Here is a 16,995-nt window from a genome sequence, read left to right as displayed (position 1 = left end):
TGTGTTCACAACATACATACCTTTCTTTGAATTGACATAGTTGCTATATTCTGTAGGACAATATATTGCACTTCCCTAGAAATTAAAGTAGAATTTTGACTAGGTATATTTTCCAACAAAATGTATCCTAAAGTAAACAGTATATTAAAGAAAAAAAATCAGCAGTAAGCTTCACATTGAAAGGAACTCTTAAATATAATACTGAAAATTTTCTAGTAAATCTTAAGATATTTATGTCTTTTAAAAATACATTTTCCCTACAGGCTATAACATTAGATTTGATTCATCACATGGAAGAGTTAAAACAAATGTTGTAATACTGTATTCCAAAGAGGCAAAGCCAATACTGTACATGCTCTGAACACATGCAAAGAAGGTGTTCTTAGGGTTAACAGGACAAACATAACCGCAGTTAATACAAATTCTTGACTGGAGGGCTCATCATGTGGGCTCATCATGTGACTCAATTCTGTCCAAAGTGAAAGACAAGTTTCAAAAGAAAAAAAGCCATGTTATTTTAAGTCCAAATATCTAAGAAATGAATGTACAACCGAATCTGGTATAATGCTTCATGTGAAAGATGCATTCCAGATCCTTATTTGAACCAGCTCTGGACAACAGAACTTAATGAACTGACAAAGGGAAAGAATGACTACGCGAAAAGACAGAGGAACGCAAAGGAAATAGTATCTTACTAAGGAAGGGGAAAAGCCAACCTAGGGTGAAAGTCGTGGCACGAATCTCAGCTAAGAGCAAAAACCAATGTTTATCTTCCTCCTCTCAACTCATTAACACAAGTACTCAAAGGAGAAAAATTTAATTTAAAATAACTAATTACTGCAAAATATTCAGGGTAAGCTAAATAGCTTGAAACAACGGTATTTTTATATACAGAAAACAAAACAAATGACAAACATCTGATCTTAAACTTACAAAGGACATGTGACAGGAACTCAAGGTTTCCCGAATTGTTAACTTGAATTGCTGAATTAAAGAGAGGTAAAACTGAAAAGTACACTGCTACCTACCTACCTATCTCCAGAAAATAGCAAGATTATGCATTTCTTTAAAACAAGTAATATTAAGAATATAGCTTCCTCTTAAATAGAACTATTAAATATTGTAACTTTACAAAAAGCAGTCATTCTGTCATAAACTACATAATTCAGCATATGTATTGCTTTATATGAAGTCCTATATAATTACACTAGTCAATACAATAATATATTTAATGTTGTTTTTCAGTGACTCCAGATTTAATGTAAATCCCCCAAATTCTTACTGTCATGCCTAGAAATACCAAAAATACTTGGCTACTGTAATAGCATATACTATATTACAAAAAAAATACTTCCAATTTCTTTGGGCTTAAGGTAAAAAAAAAAAACCATAACTTCAATATTTAACATTAACTTTGAAATCAATAACCTACAGGCTTTTATAATAATCCCCTTAAGTATGAAATCTCAATTGACAAAATACAGTCAGATTCATGTGTTAAATGCCTAATAGACACATTTGATTTGTTCAAACATTACTACTGAAGTAATATAATACAAAAGAAAACACACATGTAAAATGATGTCATACCTATTGCTACGAAGTAAACGCACTAGTGATTTAGAAATAATGCCAGCTTCTGATTTTGGAGCTATATGCCAATACAGTTGAGCAACTGCCATAACCACCTAAAAGATAAAGCATGAAAACAGTAAGAACTATGAGCAGTTCCAAAAAAAAAAAAAGAACTATGAGCAGTTCCATACTACAGTTTCAAAGTATGTTCTAACACATTCTTTCCTTTAACTGCTACAAAATTCCCATGAACCAAGAGGAGTATGTTGTTACCCTGTGTAGCAGGTTGAATAGGGTCCCCCTAGGAAGTCATGCCTACCCTCAGAATGTGACCTTATTTGGAAATATAGTCTTTGAAGACGTTATTAAGGTAATGATCAGATGAGATCATACTTGATTATAGAGTGGGCCCTAAATCCAATTTGAGTGTCCTTATCAGAGACAGAAAAGGACACAGAGAAGAAGGCAATATGAAGATGAAGGCAGAAATTGCAGTGAGGCATGTAAGTCAAGGAATGCCAAAAACTGCTGGCAATCTCCAGAAGCTAATTTCTCCCTGAGAGCTTCCAGGAGGAACCAACCCTGTCGACATCTTGACTTAAGACTTTTGGTCTCCTGAGATGTGAAAGAATAAATTTCTCTTTATTTTTAAATAAATATTTTTCTTTAATAAAAAATTAAAGAAATTTTTATTTCTTTAATCCACACAGTTTTTGGTAAACTGTTACGGCAGCTCTAGGAAAGCAGTACTGTACACCCTCAGAAAAAAAAAAAAAAGGTTCAATGAACTACCCAAGGTCTGCCAGCCAGTACATGGCAAAGCTTGACACACACCCCAAACCCCACAGTCTTCCTAGTATTGCTGCTGCTGGCGCTACCCTGAGACAGGGAATGAAACCAGACCCTTAAAGGTAACAGTAGTAGTAGGTTACAATTTAAAAAAAAAAAACCCAAATTCAGTGTATTTAAGTTCTAATTAAGGGAACTCTATTAAAACAATTCCTCTAAAAGAGCAGCATTTGAAATCCTGTTTTTCAAATGTAGAACCTTAAAAATAGTGTTTGGTTCAAAGCTATTATGGGGGTAGTCAGACTTTTGCTGTCATACAATATAACAAGACTGTGTTTCCCCACATGCCTCTACACTTAGATCCAGAGATCAAAACTCCAGACTTTCCACTTAGTGAAAGTATTCTGTTCGGCATGTGACAACTGCAAAGAGAGAGCTACAGAAATTAATCATCTTGTCTTTGGTTATGAAGATATATTAATATTACTCTACTTTTGCTTGGACCGTAGGTAACAAATATATAGCAGGACTTTTATGTGTGCCATAAAGAGTTTACAGTATTTGAGGGTGCTTAAAGCAAAAACAGTTTCTTCTAGAACAAAGAAACATTTTTTAAAACAAGAGTTAGAGGTTCCTCAACTTACTGCTCTATGGCGTTTTTGTGTACTTTTCTTTTTTGTAACAAGACTGATTTCCAGCTTTCAGACATGACTTGGGAAATTGAGAAGTTTAAGAATATCTAATTTCTTCACTTGTGATCTACAAATACACTTTAATTACAGAACAGCCTCTGCTGAATTTAAAATTTTAGTAAGAAAAAATTAATTACAGTCTACAAATAGGTGACAGTAATTTTTTAAAAATATTAAAGCACACAGATGGCTAGTAAGTATTATATGAAGAAAAGAAAACTGGCGCTTAATAAACTGAGCTTTCTATGTGTGTCAATGAGTTTAAGATTCTAGATTCTACTTAGTATGTCATTTGTTCTGATACATTAATTAGGGCACTCCCTAACCCAAAGGGGCTAAAGGATCTTCTTTTTCCCCAATATTTACAAATCGAAGAGTTTCAATCTCTCTTCAATACCCAAATTTGAATTTTATAGTCTAATTTGTAAAAGCCATGAGGGAAGCTCCCATAACTCCAAAACAACTGAAAATACACAACCTCATAGGCCTTCAACACTTACATTATGTATGTTTATAAGAAAGTACATCTTGTAATAACTTTTCTATTACTAACCATTCATATACTACCACCTTATCCAGACTGCCAGAACAGCCTCCCAACACTGCCTCCAGTATCAGTTATCTCCAATTCAATCTACACAGGACTGACAGATTCCTGAAACAAACTCTCAAAGTCTCTCTTGTAAGTTAAGAATGCTAAAAAAAAAAAAAAATCTATTCACAATCCTTCCAAAGTCAACCTTTACAAATATTTATTGTTGCTCAGTCACTAAGGCATGTCTGACTCTTTGCAACTCCATGTGCAGCACGCCAGGCTTCCCTATTCTTCACCATCTCCCAGAATTTGCTCAAACGCATGTCCACTGAGTCGGTAATGCTATCTAACCTCTGCCCTGCCCTTCTCCTCTTGCCCTCAATCTTTCCCAGCATCAGGGTCTTTTCCAGTGAGTTGGCTCTTCACATCAAGTGGTCAAAGTACTGGAGCATCAGCTTCGGGATCAGTCCTTCCAATGAACAGTCAGGGTTGATTTCCTTTAGGATTGACTGGTTTGATCTCCTTGCAGTCCAAGGGACTCTCAACAGTCTCTTCTAACACCACAGTTCAAAACCGTCGATTCTTCAGCACTCAGCCTTCTTTACTTATGCTCCAACTCTCACATCGGTACATGTCTACTGGAAAAACCATAGCTTTGACTAGATAGACCTTTGTCGGCAAAGTGGCGTCTCTGCTGTCTAGACGTGTCATTGCTTTTCTTCCATGCAGCAAGCGTCTTTTCATTTCATGGCTGCAGTCACTATCTACAGTGATTTTGGTGCCTGAGAAAATAAAATCTGTCACTGTTTCCACTTTTTCCCCATCTATTTGCCATGAAGTGATGGGACCAGACTCCACAATCTTAGTCTTTTGAATGCTGAGTTTCAAGCCAGCTTTTTCACTCTCCTCTTTCACTTTCATCAAGAGGCTCTTAAGTTCCTCTTCACTTTCTGCCATTAAAATGGTATCATCTGCATATCTGAGATTGTTGACGCTTCTCTTGGCAATCTTGATTACACCTGTGATGTACTCTGCATATAAGTTAATAAGCAGGGGGACAGTATACAGCCTTGACGTACTCCTTTCCCAATCTGGAACCAGTCCTTTGTTCCATGTCCAATTCTAACTGTTGCTTCTTGACCTACAAACAGGTTTCTCAGGAAGCAGGTAAGGTAGTCTGGTATTTCCACGTCTTTGAGAATTTTCCACAGTTTGTTGTGATCCACACAGTCAAAGGCTTTAGTGTAGTCAACAAAGCAGATGTTTTTTTTGGAATTCCTTTGCTTTTTCTATGACCCAATGGATTTTGACAATTTGATCTCTGGTTCCTCTGCCTTTTCTAAATCCAGCTGCACCAAATAAGCAGGATACTAAAACATAGTGGAACAAAAAATAAACTACCTCTAGTTGGTATATAATCAAATAAGCAGGGAACCAAAGTCTACTGTTACAGTACAAACTACCTCTATTTGTTTCACTATTCAAAACATTTTTGATCAGTAAGTATTTGGACTATAAGCCAATTTCCAAGACAAAGTTAAATTAAAAATTAGTCAATTATGAAGTAATTTTAGTTGGCAAGTTACAGCTACTTAAGTAACATCAGGTCAAGCGAGGGCACGCTAAAATGCAAGCATATTTTACAATATTAATAAAAAAATATGTGTCATTATTGTGCATAGTTACTTAATCATGATTTAGAAGCTAAATACATAGTATAAGATAAAAACTTCTGCTAATTCCTAAGATACACATACAAAGCTCTAAGGACCAAATTCTCAAGCATCAGAAAACAAAGCAGTTCAAGGGAAACTCTCATTTTCAGTTTTAACTAGTTGCACAGAATGATTCATTAAGAATTTGTTTTTAATTAAAGTAAGTTTAAGAAAACATTTAATTTGAATTCATCAAAACTTACGTTAACTTTCAGTTAACTGGAAACACAAGGTATAGTAAAGAAAATAACCAGACAAACCCAGAGAACATTCTTCAAGACTTGAGAGGTTTATAAGACATAACAATCAGATGTAATGCAGTGTAACTGGTATAGGTGAACCAGTTATAAAAGAATTTAGGGTAAACTGGTATTTCATGAGATGAAATTTTACTGAAGTAGAAACAGGGAACTGACTAGAAAAAATATGTTACAAAATATTATGTGTACCATGACTTTTACCTTGGTTTAAAATGTATTATGTACAGACATATACACATATGAAAGAGGGACATTTATACAGAAAATAAAGATGTGGGGAAAACTGCATTAAGATATTATAACTGATATGTGATGGAAATATAATGTTATATTAGTTGTGCTAGTTTGTATTTTCTAATTTTCTACTGTATTCTTTTAAAATATTTTAAAATATAAAGAGTTATTTAAAATAAAGATATAAAACAAAACAAAAACTTAGGACCCAAGTAAGGACGATTTTTAATTATTCCTACCAGCTAAAATTTACTATGTATGTATGAGGCGTCATGCTAGGTGTTTCTAACTATACATTAGTCTTTTCAAAACTTTTACTAGATAGATACAAATATAATGAGCAGAGGATGAGATGGTTAGATAGAATCACTGATTCAACAGACATGAATTTGAGCAAACTCCAGAAGACAGTGAAGGACAGGGAAGCCTGGAATGCTGCAGTCCACGGGGCCGCAGAGTTGGACATGACTTAGTGACTAAACAACAACCACCTTATTAAGTACTCACAACAATAATCTCATAATAGAGAAATACATACAGTCTTCCAATCAACTGTAAAACATCTTGGGCTCATATCTCAGGAATCCAATTACAAAATCAAAAAGAAAATGAAGAACAGGAGGCACACAGCTACCAAACCAAGTAACCTATAAAAACCTGATTTTTAGTATACAAACAAATAAATAAATGCTCCATTAGTACACTCAAAATTACTTATTGAACTTGCATACTTTTAAGCACTGTTTTTAAAAAGCTGTGAATTTTTTCTTGTAATGGTTTTTACATACCGCTGCATTCCTGCTCTGAAGCAAAGGCTTTGTATTCCGAATTAAAAGTCTATGGTCTGGATCCATAGTATATGGCCTCTTCCTTTTGTCAGCCTTTTCCTTCTGTTCCTCATCAGAATCATAGAAATCCTTTTCATTGTCCTCTAGACCATCACCCTACAGGAAGGAAATCCAATTCCAAGATTAGTTCAGACCTGGAACCACCCAAATACTACACAAAGAAAACTTTTTAAAAAACATCTACAATAATGATAATATTTTACGAATACTACTGTGGAGGCAGTTTGAAACTAGGTTACTTACATGGAAGAAAGGCCTTGCTTTTTCTTGTATTTTATGGCACAGTAAGTGTTCTTTAGTGCAATAGATAATACTTTTATATTATATAGCAAATCTCACATTAAATTACCACAGAAATACCCACAGCCGTCTAAAGGGAAAACCTGACCATTAAACTCTAACAAAGCCTATGATATGAGACTACCCAAAGCTGAAAACTGTTTCCATAAATTATCAGTCACTCTGTAACCGGATCAAAGGGTCAGAGGAAAGAAGAAAATTGTTTGAACTGCAACACACATAAAAGAAATCATTAATAAAGTTTGACAGGTTAAAAATTGGTAATTAAGAAGGTCCCTGTGTTGTCAAGAAAGACTCAGTTTGAGATTTATGAATATCCCTGAGACTTGTACTTTTTATTTATTTGAATTCTTTATTATCTCTGTCAGTAAAATTAGCCTATAGGTGCATGCGTTTGTCCATGCAGTCGCTCTGATTGTTTCCAACCTGCCAGGCTCTCTGTCCATGGGATTTTCCAAGCAAGATTACTGGAGTAGGTTGTCATTTCCTCCTCCAGGGGACCTTTCCAACCTAGGAATCGAACCCGTGTCTCCTGCATTGGCAAGATTCTTTACCAGAGTCACTTGGGAATCCCAGCCTACAGGTAAGGAGTCCTAAAAATAAACAACAACAACAAACACACAGAGGCAGTAATATTTAAGTGGATCCAGTGCAATTACTAGGGCTTCCCATGCGGTCCCAGTGGTAAAGAACCCATCTGCCAATGCAGGAGATACAAGACACACAGGTTTGATCCCTGGGTCGGGAAGATCCCCTGGAGGAGGGCATGGCAACTCACTCCAGTACTCTCGCCTGGAGAATTCCACGGACAGAGGAGCCTGGCGGGCTGCAGTCCATGGGGTCGCACAGAGTCAGACATGGCTGAAGCAACCTAACATACACAGTGCAGTTACTATTTAGAGGTAATTTCTGTTACCAAGTACCTGAAACCTGTTTTCCACTTCCGAAAAGATGGAATAGATATACTTTTTCCTATTCTTCTCACTAAGAACAACTAGAAACCCAAGACATTATATATAAAACAATTTAAGAAAAGAAAGGCAGAGAGAAGAAAGGCTGGATACGGACACCTCAGGACCCAAAGAATGATGCAACAGTGAGTTCCTTGGATTTTCATTTTCCTCATATATCAAAGACTGGGTGGAAGAGAAGTGAATTAGTAAGAAAATCCAGTAAGTACAGATTAAATAAATCCCCCAAAAGCCTGCTCCTTTGTAGCCAAAGAACCAAGAAAGAGAAAGTCGAGCAAGACAGAAAACTTTTTAAGAAAATAACTGCTCTAGTGCAGTCAACTCTAGAGAAAAAACCACAACCCTAGCCTAATCCCACAAGCAAAGAATGACAGGGAGAGCCTAGATTTCCACTCCTCCCCTCAGCCTCCCACTGGGGCGCTATCAGAAAAGGCCAAGATAGAACTGAGATTTTATTCCCCGCCAGGAGGTAACACAGTGTGGGGAGCATGGACATCCAAGTCTGCTGACCAATATGGAGGTGACTCTATCCCTGGCTCCCCTATGCTGGGCGCAGAGGATGCTGAGTGGAAGCTCCACGCAGGACTTGCAGCAGCACCGGCCAGTGGTAACAAGGACACTCCACTCGGTGGTGTCAGTGGAAGACACATCTGGAACAGTCATGAGACACCTCCATCCCTCCCGGCCAGAAAGCTATCAGGGGAGTAACAGTGCGGAGCCAGAGCCCATATTCACCCACGGTAACAATGAGCAGTCCCCCCGAGGTGTCCATGGACGCTGAGGGGGGAACCTGGACTTTTAACGCGACCTGGCAGTAATGAGATGGCAGCACCCCACCTTTCTTTGCTGGAATAGTCTCAAACAAACCCAGCTAAAACTTAAAATTTGAATAAGATCCACAATCTCATAATATCCAAAATGTCCAGGTTTCAACAAAAAAAATCATTCAGCATTTCAAGAGCCAAGCAGGGAAAGCAGATTCCCTGGTTAGGGAACTAAGATCCCACATGCTGCGTGATGTGGCCAAAATAATAATAATAATACAAATGGCCACAAACATGAAAAGATACCCAGTTTCACCAATAAAGAAACAAAATGAAATAATATTAAAAAAAAAAAAAGAAGAGGCAGAAAAAACAATTTATTCACTAGCCAAAAATGCATGCAACTACACTTGAAACTTACTCCTTGGAAGAAAAGCTATGACAAATCTCGACAGCATATTAAAAAGCAGAGATATCATTTTGCTGACAAAGGTCTGTATAATCAAAGCTATGGTTTTTCCAGCAGTCATGTACAGGTGTGAGAGTTGAATCATAAAGAAGGGTGAGTGCTGAAGATTTGATGCTTTTGAACTGTGGTGCTGGAGAAGACTCTTTGAGAGTCCCTTGGACTGTAAGGAGATCCAACCAGTCAATCCTAAAGGAAATCAGTCCTGAATATTCATTGGAAGGACTGATGCTTAAGCTGAAACTCCAACACTTTGGCCACCTGATGCAAAGAACTGACTCATTGGAAAAGACCCTGATGCTGGGAAAAGATTGAAGGCGGGAGGCAAAGGGGATGCAGGACGAGATGGTTGGATAGCATCATCGACTCAATGGACATGAGTTTGAGCAAACTGTGGGAGACAGTGAAGGCAGGGAACCTTGGTGTGCTTCAGTCCGTAGGGTTGCAAAGAGTCGGACAACTACTGAGAACTCTACAACAACAACACATGAAACAAGGGGCTAGTATCTAGCATATATAGACCACTCCTAAAACACAACAGTAAAAAACCAATTCAGTTTAAAAAAGGACAAAAGATATCCTTACAGACTGAATTATGTCTCCCCTAAAATTCATATGCTGAAGCCTCAAGGTGACCATATGCTTAAGCAGGGACTTTTAAATCAGATTGTATCAATGGTATTCTATGCCAAAGCAACTGGTATTCTTATTAGAACAGAGAAAGGCATATTAGAATACAGCAAGAGCACAGCCATCTGTAAGCCAAGGACAGGTGGCTTGGGAGAAACCAAACCTGCTAACACCTTGATCTTCGACTTCTAGCCTCTTGGAAAAACTGTGAGAAAACAATGAGAAATAAATTTCTTTTTATTTAACCAGTCTGTGGTATTTTGTTATAGCCCTAGCAAATTAATACAGACAATTACCTAAGAAGATATCCAAAGGGCAAACAAAGCACAGGAAGCAAAACAAATTAAAACCACTGCAAATCACTTTTGTTATGGCATACATATCAGAATTGCTTTCATCTAAAATTAAATTTAAAAGTACTGACACCACCAAATGACAGTAAGGACAGTGAGGAAATGGGTCATTCATATGCTGGTAGTGAATGTAAAATGTTACAGTCACTTTGGCAGGTTGGCACTATCTTACAGAACTGAACCTATATTTACCATACAACCCAGAAATTACATTCTTGGGCATTCATCATGGGGAAATACACATTAATTCTCACAAAGACTTGTACATCATAGCAGTTTTATCCCTATTAGCCAAAATGGAAACAACACAGATGTCCTTCAATGGATGAATGGTTAAATAATTGGTTAAGCAAATGGTTAAACACCTCTGCTATGGAATACCACCCAGAAATAAAAAGAAACAAACTACTGATACACACAATTCTGATTAATGTCCAGAGAAGTATACTGAACTTGAGTGAGAAAAAGTAATCCTAAAAGGTTAATATTGTATGATTCCATTTACACAGCATTCCTGAAATGACAACATTACAGGCATGGAGAAAAAATCAGTGGCTACCAAGGGTTAAGGGGCAGCAGGGCTAGACAGAGGGAGGGAAGGAGTTTAGCTACAAAATGGTCACATGATGTGATGGAAACTTCTGAATCCTGAGCATCAACGTTAATACCCTGGTTGTAGTACCTTACTACAGTTTTGCAAGATGTTACCACTGGAGGAAAATGAATAAAGGTTACACCAGATCTCTCTATATGATTTCTTACAACTGCGTGTGAATCTACAATTATCTTAAAATAGAAGTTTAATTAAATAAAATTAAGGAGAAAAAAAATCAGCAAATCACTTAAAAGCAATTTGCATATATTTATCCATTGTTATAACAATAAAAGAAATTACCTAAATTGTTCAAGTTTAACATCACCTAATGAATTGTTTTCCTTGTAAGTGCTTTTAAGACACAATCTTTACTTATATATCACTGAAAACACTTTTCATCAAAAACATGACCTTTAGGTTTCTTATAAGTGAGAATAATATTATCTCAGTGTTTCTTAAATCGACAATAAAAAGATCTTAAGAAATTCTCCAAATAAAAGAAACTCACCAAGTTTATACTCTTTGAAAACAAAAGGCATTTTAAAAGTAATACCCATATTTAGACGTAAACTAGAAATTATAACATTATCTTCTTCAAATATACAATTCAAAATAAACCACTTGTCTAAGTGCTTTAAAAAAAGGACTATAACTGAGATAAACTTTTATATCAAGGCCAATACACAAATAACTTATTCTTTAAGCCTAAGCACTCACGTACAATCTTCAGTGTATATTAATCAAACAAATGTTCAAAATCAACCTAAAATTGATATGATGAAACTGCTGTATTTATCATATTCATCATCAATATGAAACACAGCACTATAACTAACAAATAAAATCCTCAAAAGTACATAAAGCTGCCTTTTAAAAAGTTTATTCATTCATTTCATTTTCCTTCACTATTAACTTTATTAAAGCCCAACTATGGACTGAGCGACCTGACTTTCACTTTTCACTTTCATGCATTGGAGAAGGACATGGCAACCCACTCCAGTGTTCTTGCCTGGAGAATCCCAGGGACGGGAGAGCCTGGTGGGCTGCCGTCTCTGGGGTCGCACAGAGTTGGACACGACTGAAGCGACTTAGCAGCAGCAGCATGCTATTTTAATAAATGATATTTGTATTGCTTATTTTAGTGTACAAGAATTTAGGATTATGGCAGTAATTTTAGTAAAAATATTATTAAAGAATATTTTTCTTTCATTAGTATCTTTCCCACATACAAAGATCTTACAAAGCTATTATGTAAAACTTCTATAAATTAATGCTTCATACGTTTTATTAAAGATCTGTAAACTAATTCTCTCTTAACATTTAACATTAGATAAATTAGTGTAATTTACTAAAATGAAAGGGATTCTTTGAAATAGTACAGTTCCAACAACAGGATTATTGGATAACAAACACAAAGAACATGTTGCTTAATACCTAAAATAGTTACTGATATGAACTATTATTTCAAAGTATATTCCCTTCAAAAGAAACTTTCTCTTACACTTTCTGTGAAATTTCAACTTAGTTTTATTGCTATGAGAACATCATGGCATAGCTTTTTAGATGTCTGCTAATGACTAACTATGTATTTTTACCAACAGCATAATTCTAAGTTTGAACTAAAAGGAAAGAAAAATTTAAGAACTGATTAGGTTAATGAAATGAAAGAGATGAGGCTTCCTCACAGGATTGGTGCCAATCTGCAATAACTTAATATCTGAATCTCTCTCACTGCGAGCTGTTTTCTCAGGTTTTCAACCTATGAGTACAGACATGAGCCAAAACAGAACGGAAGAGAGATGCATACAATCAAAATGGGTAATATTAGGTCATGGCAGCTCAGTATCAGGGCTTCCTCTATGGTCGTGTTAATTTCTTGACCTCTCCTTGTCTTCATTTCCTCATTTATAAAATGAAATAAAAGCAGTATCTATATCACGGGTGGGTGTGTGGGTGTGGGTGTGTGTGTACACACGTGTGTGAGCTCCATTGTGTCCAACCATTTGCAATACCAGGGACTACATCCCACCAGGCTCCTGTATCCATGGAGTTTTCTAGGGAAGAATACTGGAGTGGGTTGTCATTTCCTTATCCAGGGCATCTGCCTGACCCAGGGATCGAACCCCAGTCTCTTGTCTCCGGCAATGGCAGGCAGATTCTTTAACACTGGCGCCACCTAGGTAGCCCAAATAATATTATGAAAGTGTTCATGAAGATTGATTTGTTTAGTCAAAGTATATAACCACTTAGTGTCCAGTGAATATTAAACACTCAAATAGTAGCAATTAACACTGCTTTCACTATTAAAATTTTTTCTAGAAATTATTACCTCACTTTAAATCAAATATCCCCAGATGCCAAATATGAAGAAAAGTTTCCCCTAAAACCCTAACCCTAAAATTATCCCTCAGAAAAGAAACTGCCTCATATTTGAGATTTACAAGTATATCATGAGGCTTTTGTACAGGTGCTTCATTTTGAACCAAAATGTACTGTTCAGGGAACTCATTACACTAAAACAACTTTAATCAATGCTAGTTCCAGTTGCTTAAAAGAAGTCACAAACCCCAGGGACAAAATGTCATTAAAAATAAGACTTAAAAGATTACTTTCTAAAAACAGGTAATATAGGATCACAGAGTTCTGCTTCTAATAATAGGCAATTTGGAATAACCCTTATAGTGAGCTAGGAAAGAAAAATGAAACACACTTGTTTCAAGGCACTGAAAAGCTAAAAGAACAGTGATGAATTATGCAGGCAAGACCCAGAAGTAGTGGTAAACCTAGAAATCTAACAGCTGAACACCTGCAGTTGTTTCTCCACCCAAAGCGTGAGTTGTTACATACATGACAAAAATCTGAAAGGCCTAAAGAGCTTTTAGCAGATTCACAAAAATTACAGAAGCAAAAGCTGGTGATCAGGATCCAGCAAAAAGCAAGATCCCTAACTCTCCTTAGTTTCTGGTTTTAAGTCCTGGAAGCCTATATCCTAGGGAGTTAAGGTCATAAAATTGAAGCTCATATTTTAATCATGTCAATCTAGAATTGAAGTGAATGAATGAAGTCAGATTGCTGATACCCTGATCAAGTAATAATCCACAAACAAACCAAAACTAATCATCCAGAGCTTCAAAACCAGTTCAACATTTTTCAGAAAGTAAAGAAAGAGGGCAGAAAAAGGGGAAGAAAAGGGGTCGCAAACAGTAGGACATGACTGCGCGACTTTCACCTGTATTATTATTTTTAAACTAATTCTTTTTGGCCATACTGGAAGATATGTGGCATCTTAGTTCCCTGACTAGGGATCGACTAGTGCTCCCTGCATTGGAAGCGCAGTGTCTTAACCAGCGGACCACCAGGAAAGTCTCTCAACCCCGTATTATTTTTACAGAAAAGTCAGATTCACTTTTTTACATAACTTTGATATAAAGTGCTATAATTGCAGCAACCACCAGGACAGAAAAGACTCAGGAAGATTTATGCTCTCTTAGAGAAAACAGCCCAGATAATCAAAGACAGTAAGTGACGACTCATACTTTGTATCTTAGATAACTTAGAACAACTCCAAAATAATCATTCTTAATTAACATTTTAAATGTATGGTGGAAAGAATTTTATTTTCACCTTGTCCAGAAACATTTTCTGTTGCTGTTTGGTTAAACGAGTAAGGTAAACAAGATACAATCAAAAGGATGCTTAGTCTGCTTAAAAGTAAATATAGATAAAGTAAGTTTCAAAGATGCTGAAATCTATAGAAAGAAACTTCCATTTGCTCAACTTAGTATACTAATTGTACATCATATATGAAAAAAGCATATGAACTAACTTTAATATGTTATTTGTATGTTATTTAATGTCATGTGTATTTGAAAAAAATATTTTAGAAATACTTTGTTTCTAATGGAATTGCTTAATTTTTTTAAACAGTTTAAAAAATACCTTCTACTGTATTTTATCTATTTTTATCTAGATATTAACATTATGCAGTTTCAATTTATGGGCTTCCCAGGTGGTGCTAGAGGTAAAGAACCCAACTGCCAATGCAGGAGATATAAGAGATGTGGGTTCGATCCCTGGGCCGGGAAGATCCCTTGGAGGAGGGCACGTCAACCCACTTCAGAATTCTTGCCTGGAGAATACCAAGGACAGAGGAGACTGGCAGGCCACAGTCCACAGGGTCACAAAGGGTCGGACACAACTGAAGCAACTTAGCATGCATGCACACACGAAGTTTCAATTCATATAAAACATCTATAAATTTAGAACTAAGTAGAAAGGCCTTCCCTACAAAGCTGAAATAGCAGTTATTAGGGATTATGTATTAGTAATAACAGTCTTTAGGTATTATGCTAAGTTCTCATTCAGAGTATACTATGCATATAATCTTAATCATATTATCTCCTGATTCTCGGATAAAATAAGGTACAATTTAGAAAGAAAAAATATTAAGTTGTATCCTTCATTCACTATCAAAGGGCAGGAAAACAGAAAATTGTTTTAGAAGTGCTTGCATCAAAAAGTTTTTAAAAATCAATTATTATATATTGTTTGTATTGAGGCTAGAGAAATGAGGTATTATCACCCATGGGGACTTTAATGGGTATTAATTAAAACATTTTATATAGTGGCTTATGTTGGTAATTTTTCTAAACCTCATGATCATTTAAATAATTTCCCCTTTTACCACAATAAATTACTATTACAGAGAGAACCATTTAACAGAAATCTGATGTAAAAAAACAGTAATGAACCTGTAAAACCTGCTCATTTGCACCTTGAAACACAGCTGGTTAAAACTAAGGCAGTTAAAATAAATCTAGATCATTTTGGCAACAAAATAATGATGTTATCAGTTCATAACCTGAAGAATAAAATAAATATCTATGAATCCATACTTAGGAAAATAAATGACTAATAAATAAATAAATGGGAGAGAAAAGTCAAGTCTTCCTTACAGAAGGATTTCTAACAATAATTATGCTAATAGTGAATGAGTACTTCAGGCTTAAAATACACTTCCATGCCAGTATCCACATTCTTGGAATATCCATATTCCGAGATGATGTGCATTTCAAACAACCTATACAGAAGTAAAGATGGTTCCCTATGGAAAAGTATTAAATGACTCAAAAAGGAACTCTGGTAATAATAAGGACACAAATATATAAAATCAATTATATACAATAGACAACCTTCTCCATCTTTCTAAAAAAGTACACACTCAAGCTGAACCAAAAAAAAAGTTAAATCCCTTACTTGGAAAATGGAGACAGCTTTGTAGTTTCTTTAAAGTAAAGACAGTGTTTTAGAAATACATTCTGAATAGATATGGGTGAAATTATATAATATCTTGAATTGTATATAAAATTTGGGAAAGAAGTGGGAAGAGGCTTGAGTTAAAGTGAGAGTAGTCATGAGCTGATGAATGCTGCAGCTAAGTGAGGTATACGTGAGGATTCATTAGACTGTTAGCCCTATCTTTGTGCATGCTTAAGTTTTTCAATAACTTAACATTTATACAGTAAGTCTGACTCAAGATCAAACTATAAAGCTACAGTAATCAAAACCGAGACACTGTGGTACTAATGAAAGAACAGACAAAGAGATTAGTGGAACAGAACAGGGAATTTCAAAACAGGCCTGCATGAATATATAGTTAACTGACTTGTGACAAAGGAGCAAAGGTAACACAGTAGGAAAGAAGTAGTCTTTTCAACAAATGGTACTGAACATCAGCATGCAAAAATAATCAATCCAGACACAGACTTACAGCACTTATAAAAATTCACTCAAAAAGGATGAGAGACAAATGAGGAACAGCAAGCCGTAACATTCAGGAATGTAACACAGGAGAAAATCTAGATGACCGTGGTATAGTGATGACTTTTAGGTAACACCACCAGAGGCATAATCCACGAAAGAAATAACTGATGGACTGAATTTCATTAAAATGAAAAATGTCTACTCTGTAAAAGCTGTCAAGACAAGTCACAGACCTGGAAAAATATTTGGAAAAGATATATCTGATAAAAGGCTGTTATCCAAAATATACAAACTCAACAATGAGAACGCAAACAACTCAATTAAAAAATGGGCCAAGGATCTGAACAGGTAACTCACCAAAAAAGATACATAGTTTCGGGAAGATATATAGATTCGGAAAGATCTGTTGGAAAAGGGATAGGCTACCCAATTCAGTATTCTTGGGCTTCCCTTGTGGCTCAGCTGGTAAAGAATTTGCCTGCAATGTGGGAGACTTGAGTTCAAC

At 35.9% G+C, this 16,995-nt stretch overlaps 1 protein-coding gene across 2 annotated transcripts in view; it reads right to left on the bottom strand.

Moving 5' to 3' along the window:
- AP3B1 (adaptor related protein complex 3 subunit beta 1) overlaps nt 1-16,995 on the bottom strand; it is a 228,004-nt gene that overhangs the window by 129,657 nt on the left and 81,352 nt on the right. For both annotated transcript variants that reach the window (XM_043919981.1, XM_043919980.1), the window contains exons 8-10: nt 6,589-6,744; nt 1,591-1,688; nt 21-75 (exon numbers count right to left, since the gene is read on the bottom strand). In XM_043919981.1, coding sequence (XP_043775916.1) covers nt 21-75; nt 1,591-1,688; nt 6,589-6,744 — 309 coding nt within the window. The remainder of the gene's footprint in view (nt 1-20; nt 76-1,590; nt 1,689-6,588; nt 6,745-16,995) is intronic.

The sequence above is a fragment of the Cervus elaphus genome, chromosome 12 (assembly GCF_910594005.1).
Source record: "Cervus elaphus chromosome 12, mCerEla1.1, whole genome shotgun sequence".
NCBI classification, from domain to species: domain Eukaryota; kingdom Metazoa; phylum Chordata; class Mammalia; order Artiodactyla; family Cervidae; genus Cervus; species Cervus elaphus.
Note: the sequence above shows the minus strand (reverse complement) of the source record. Positions and strands in the feature narration are given on the sequence as shown.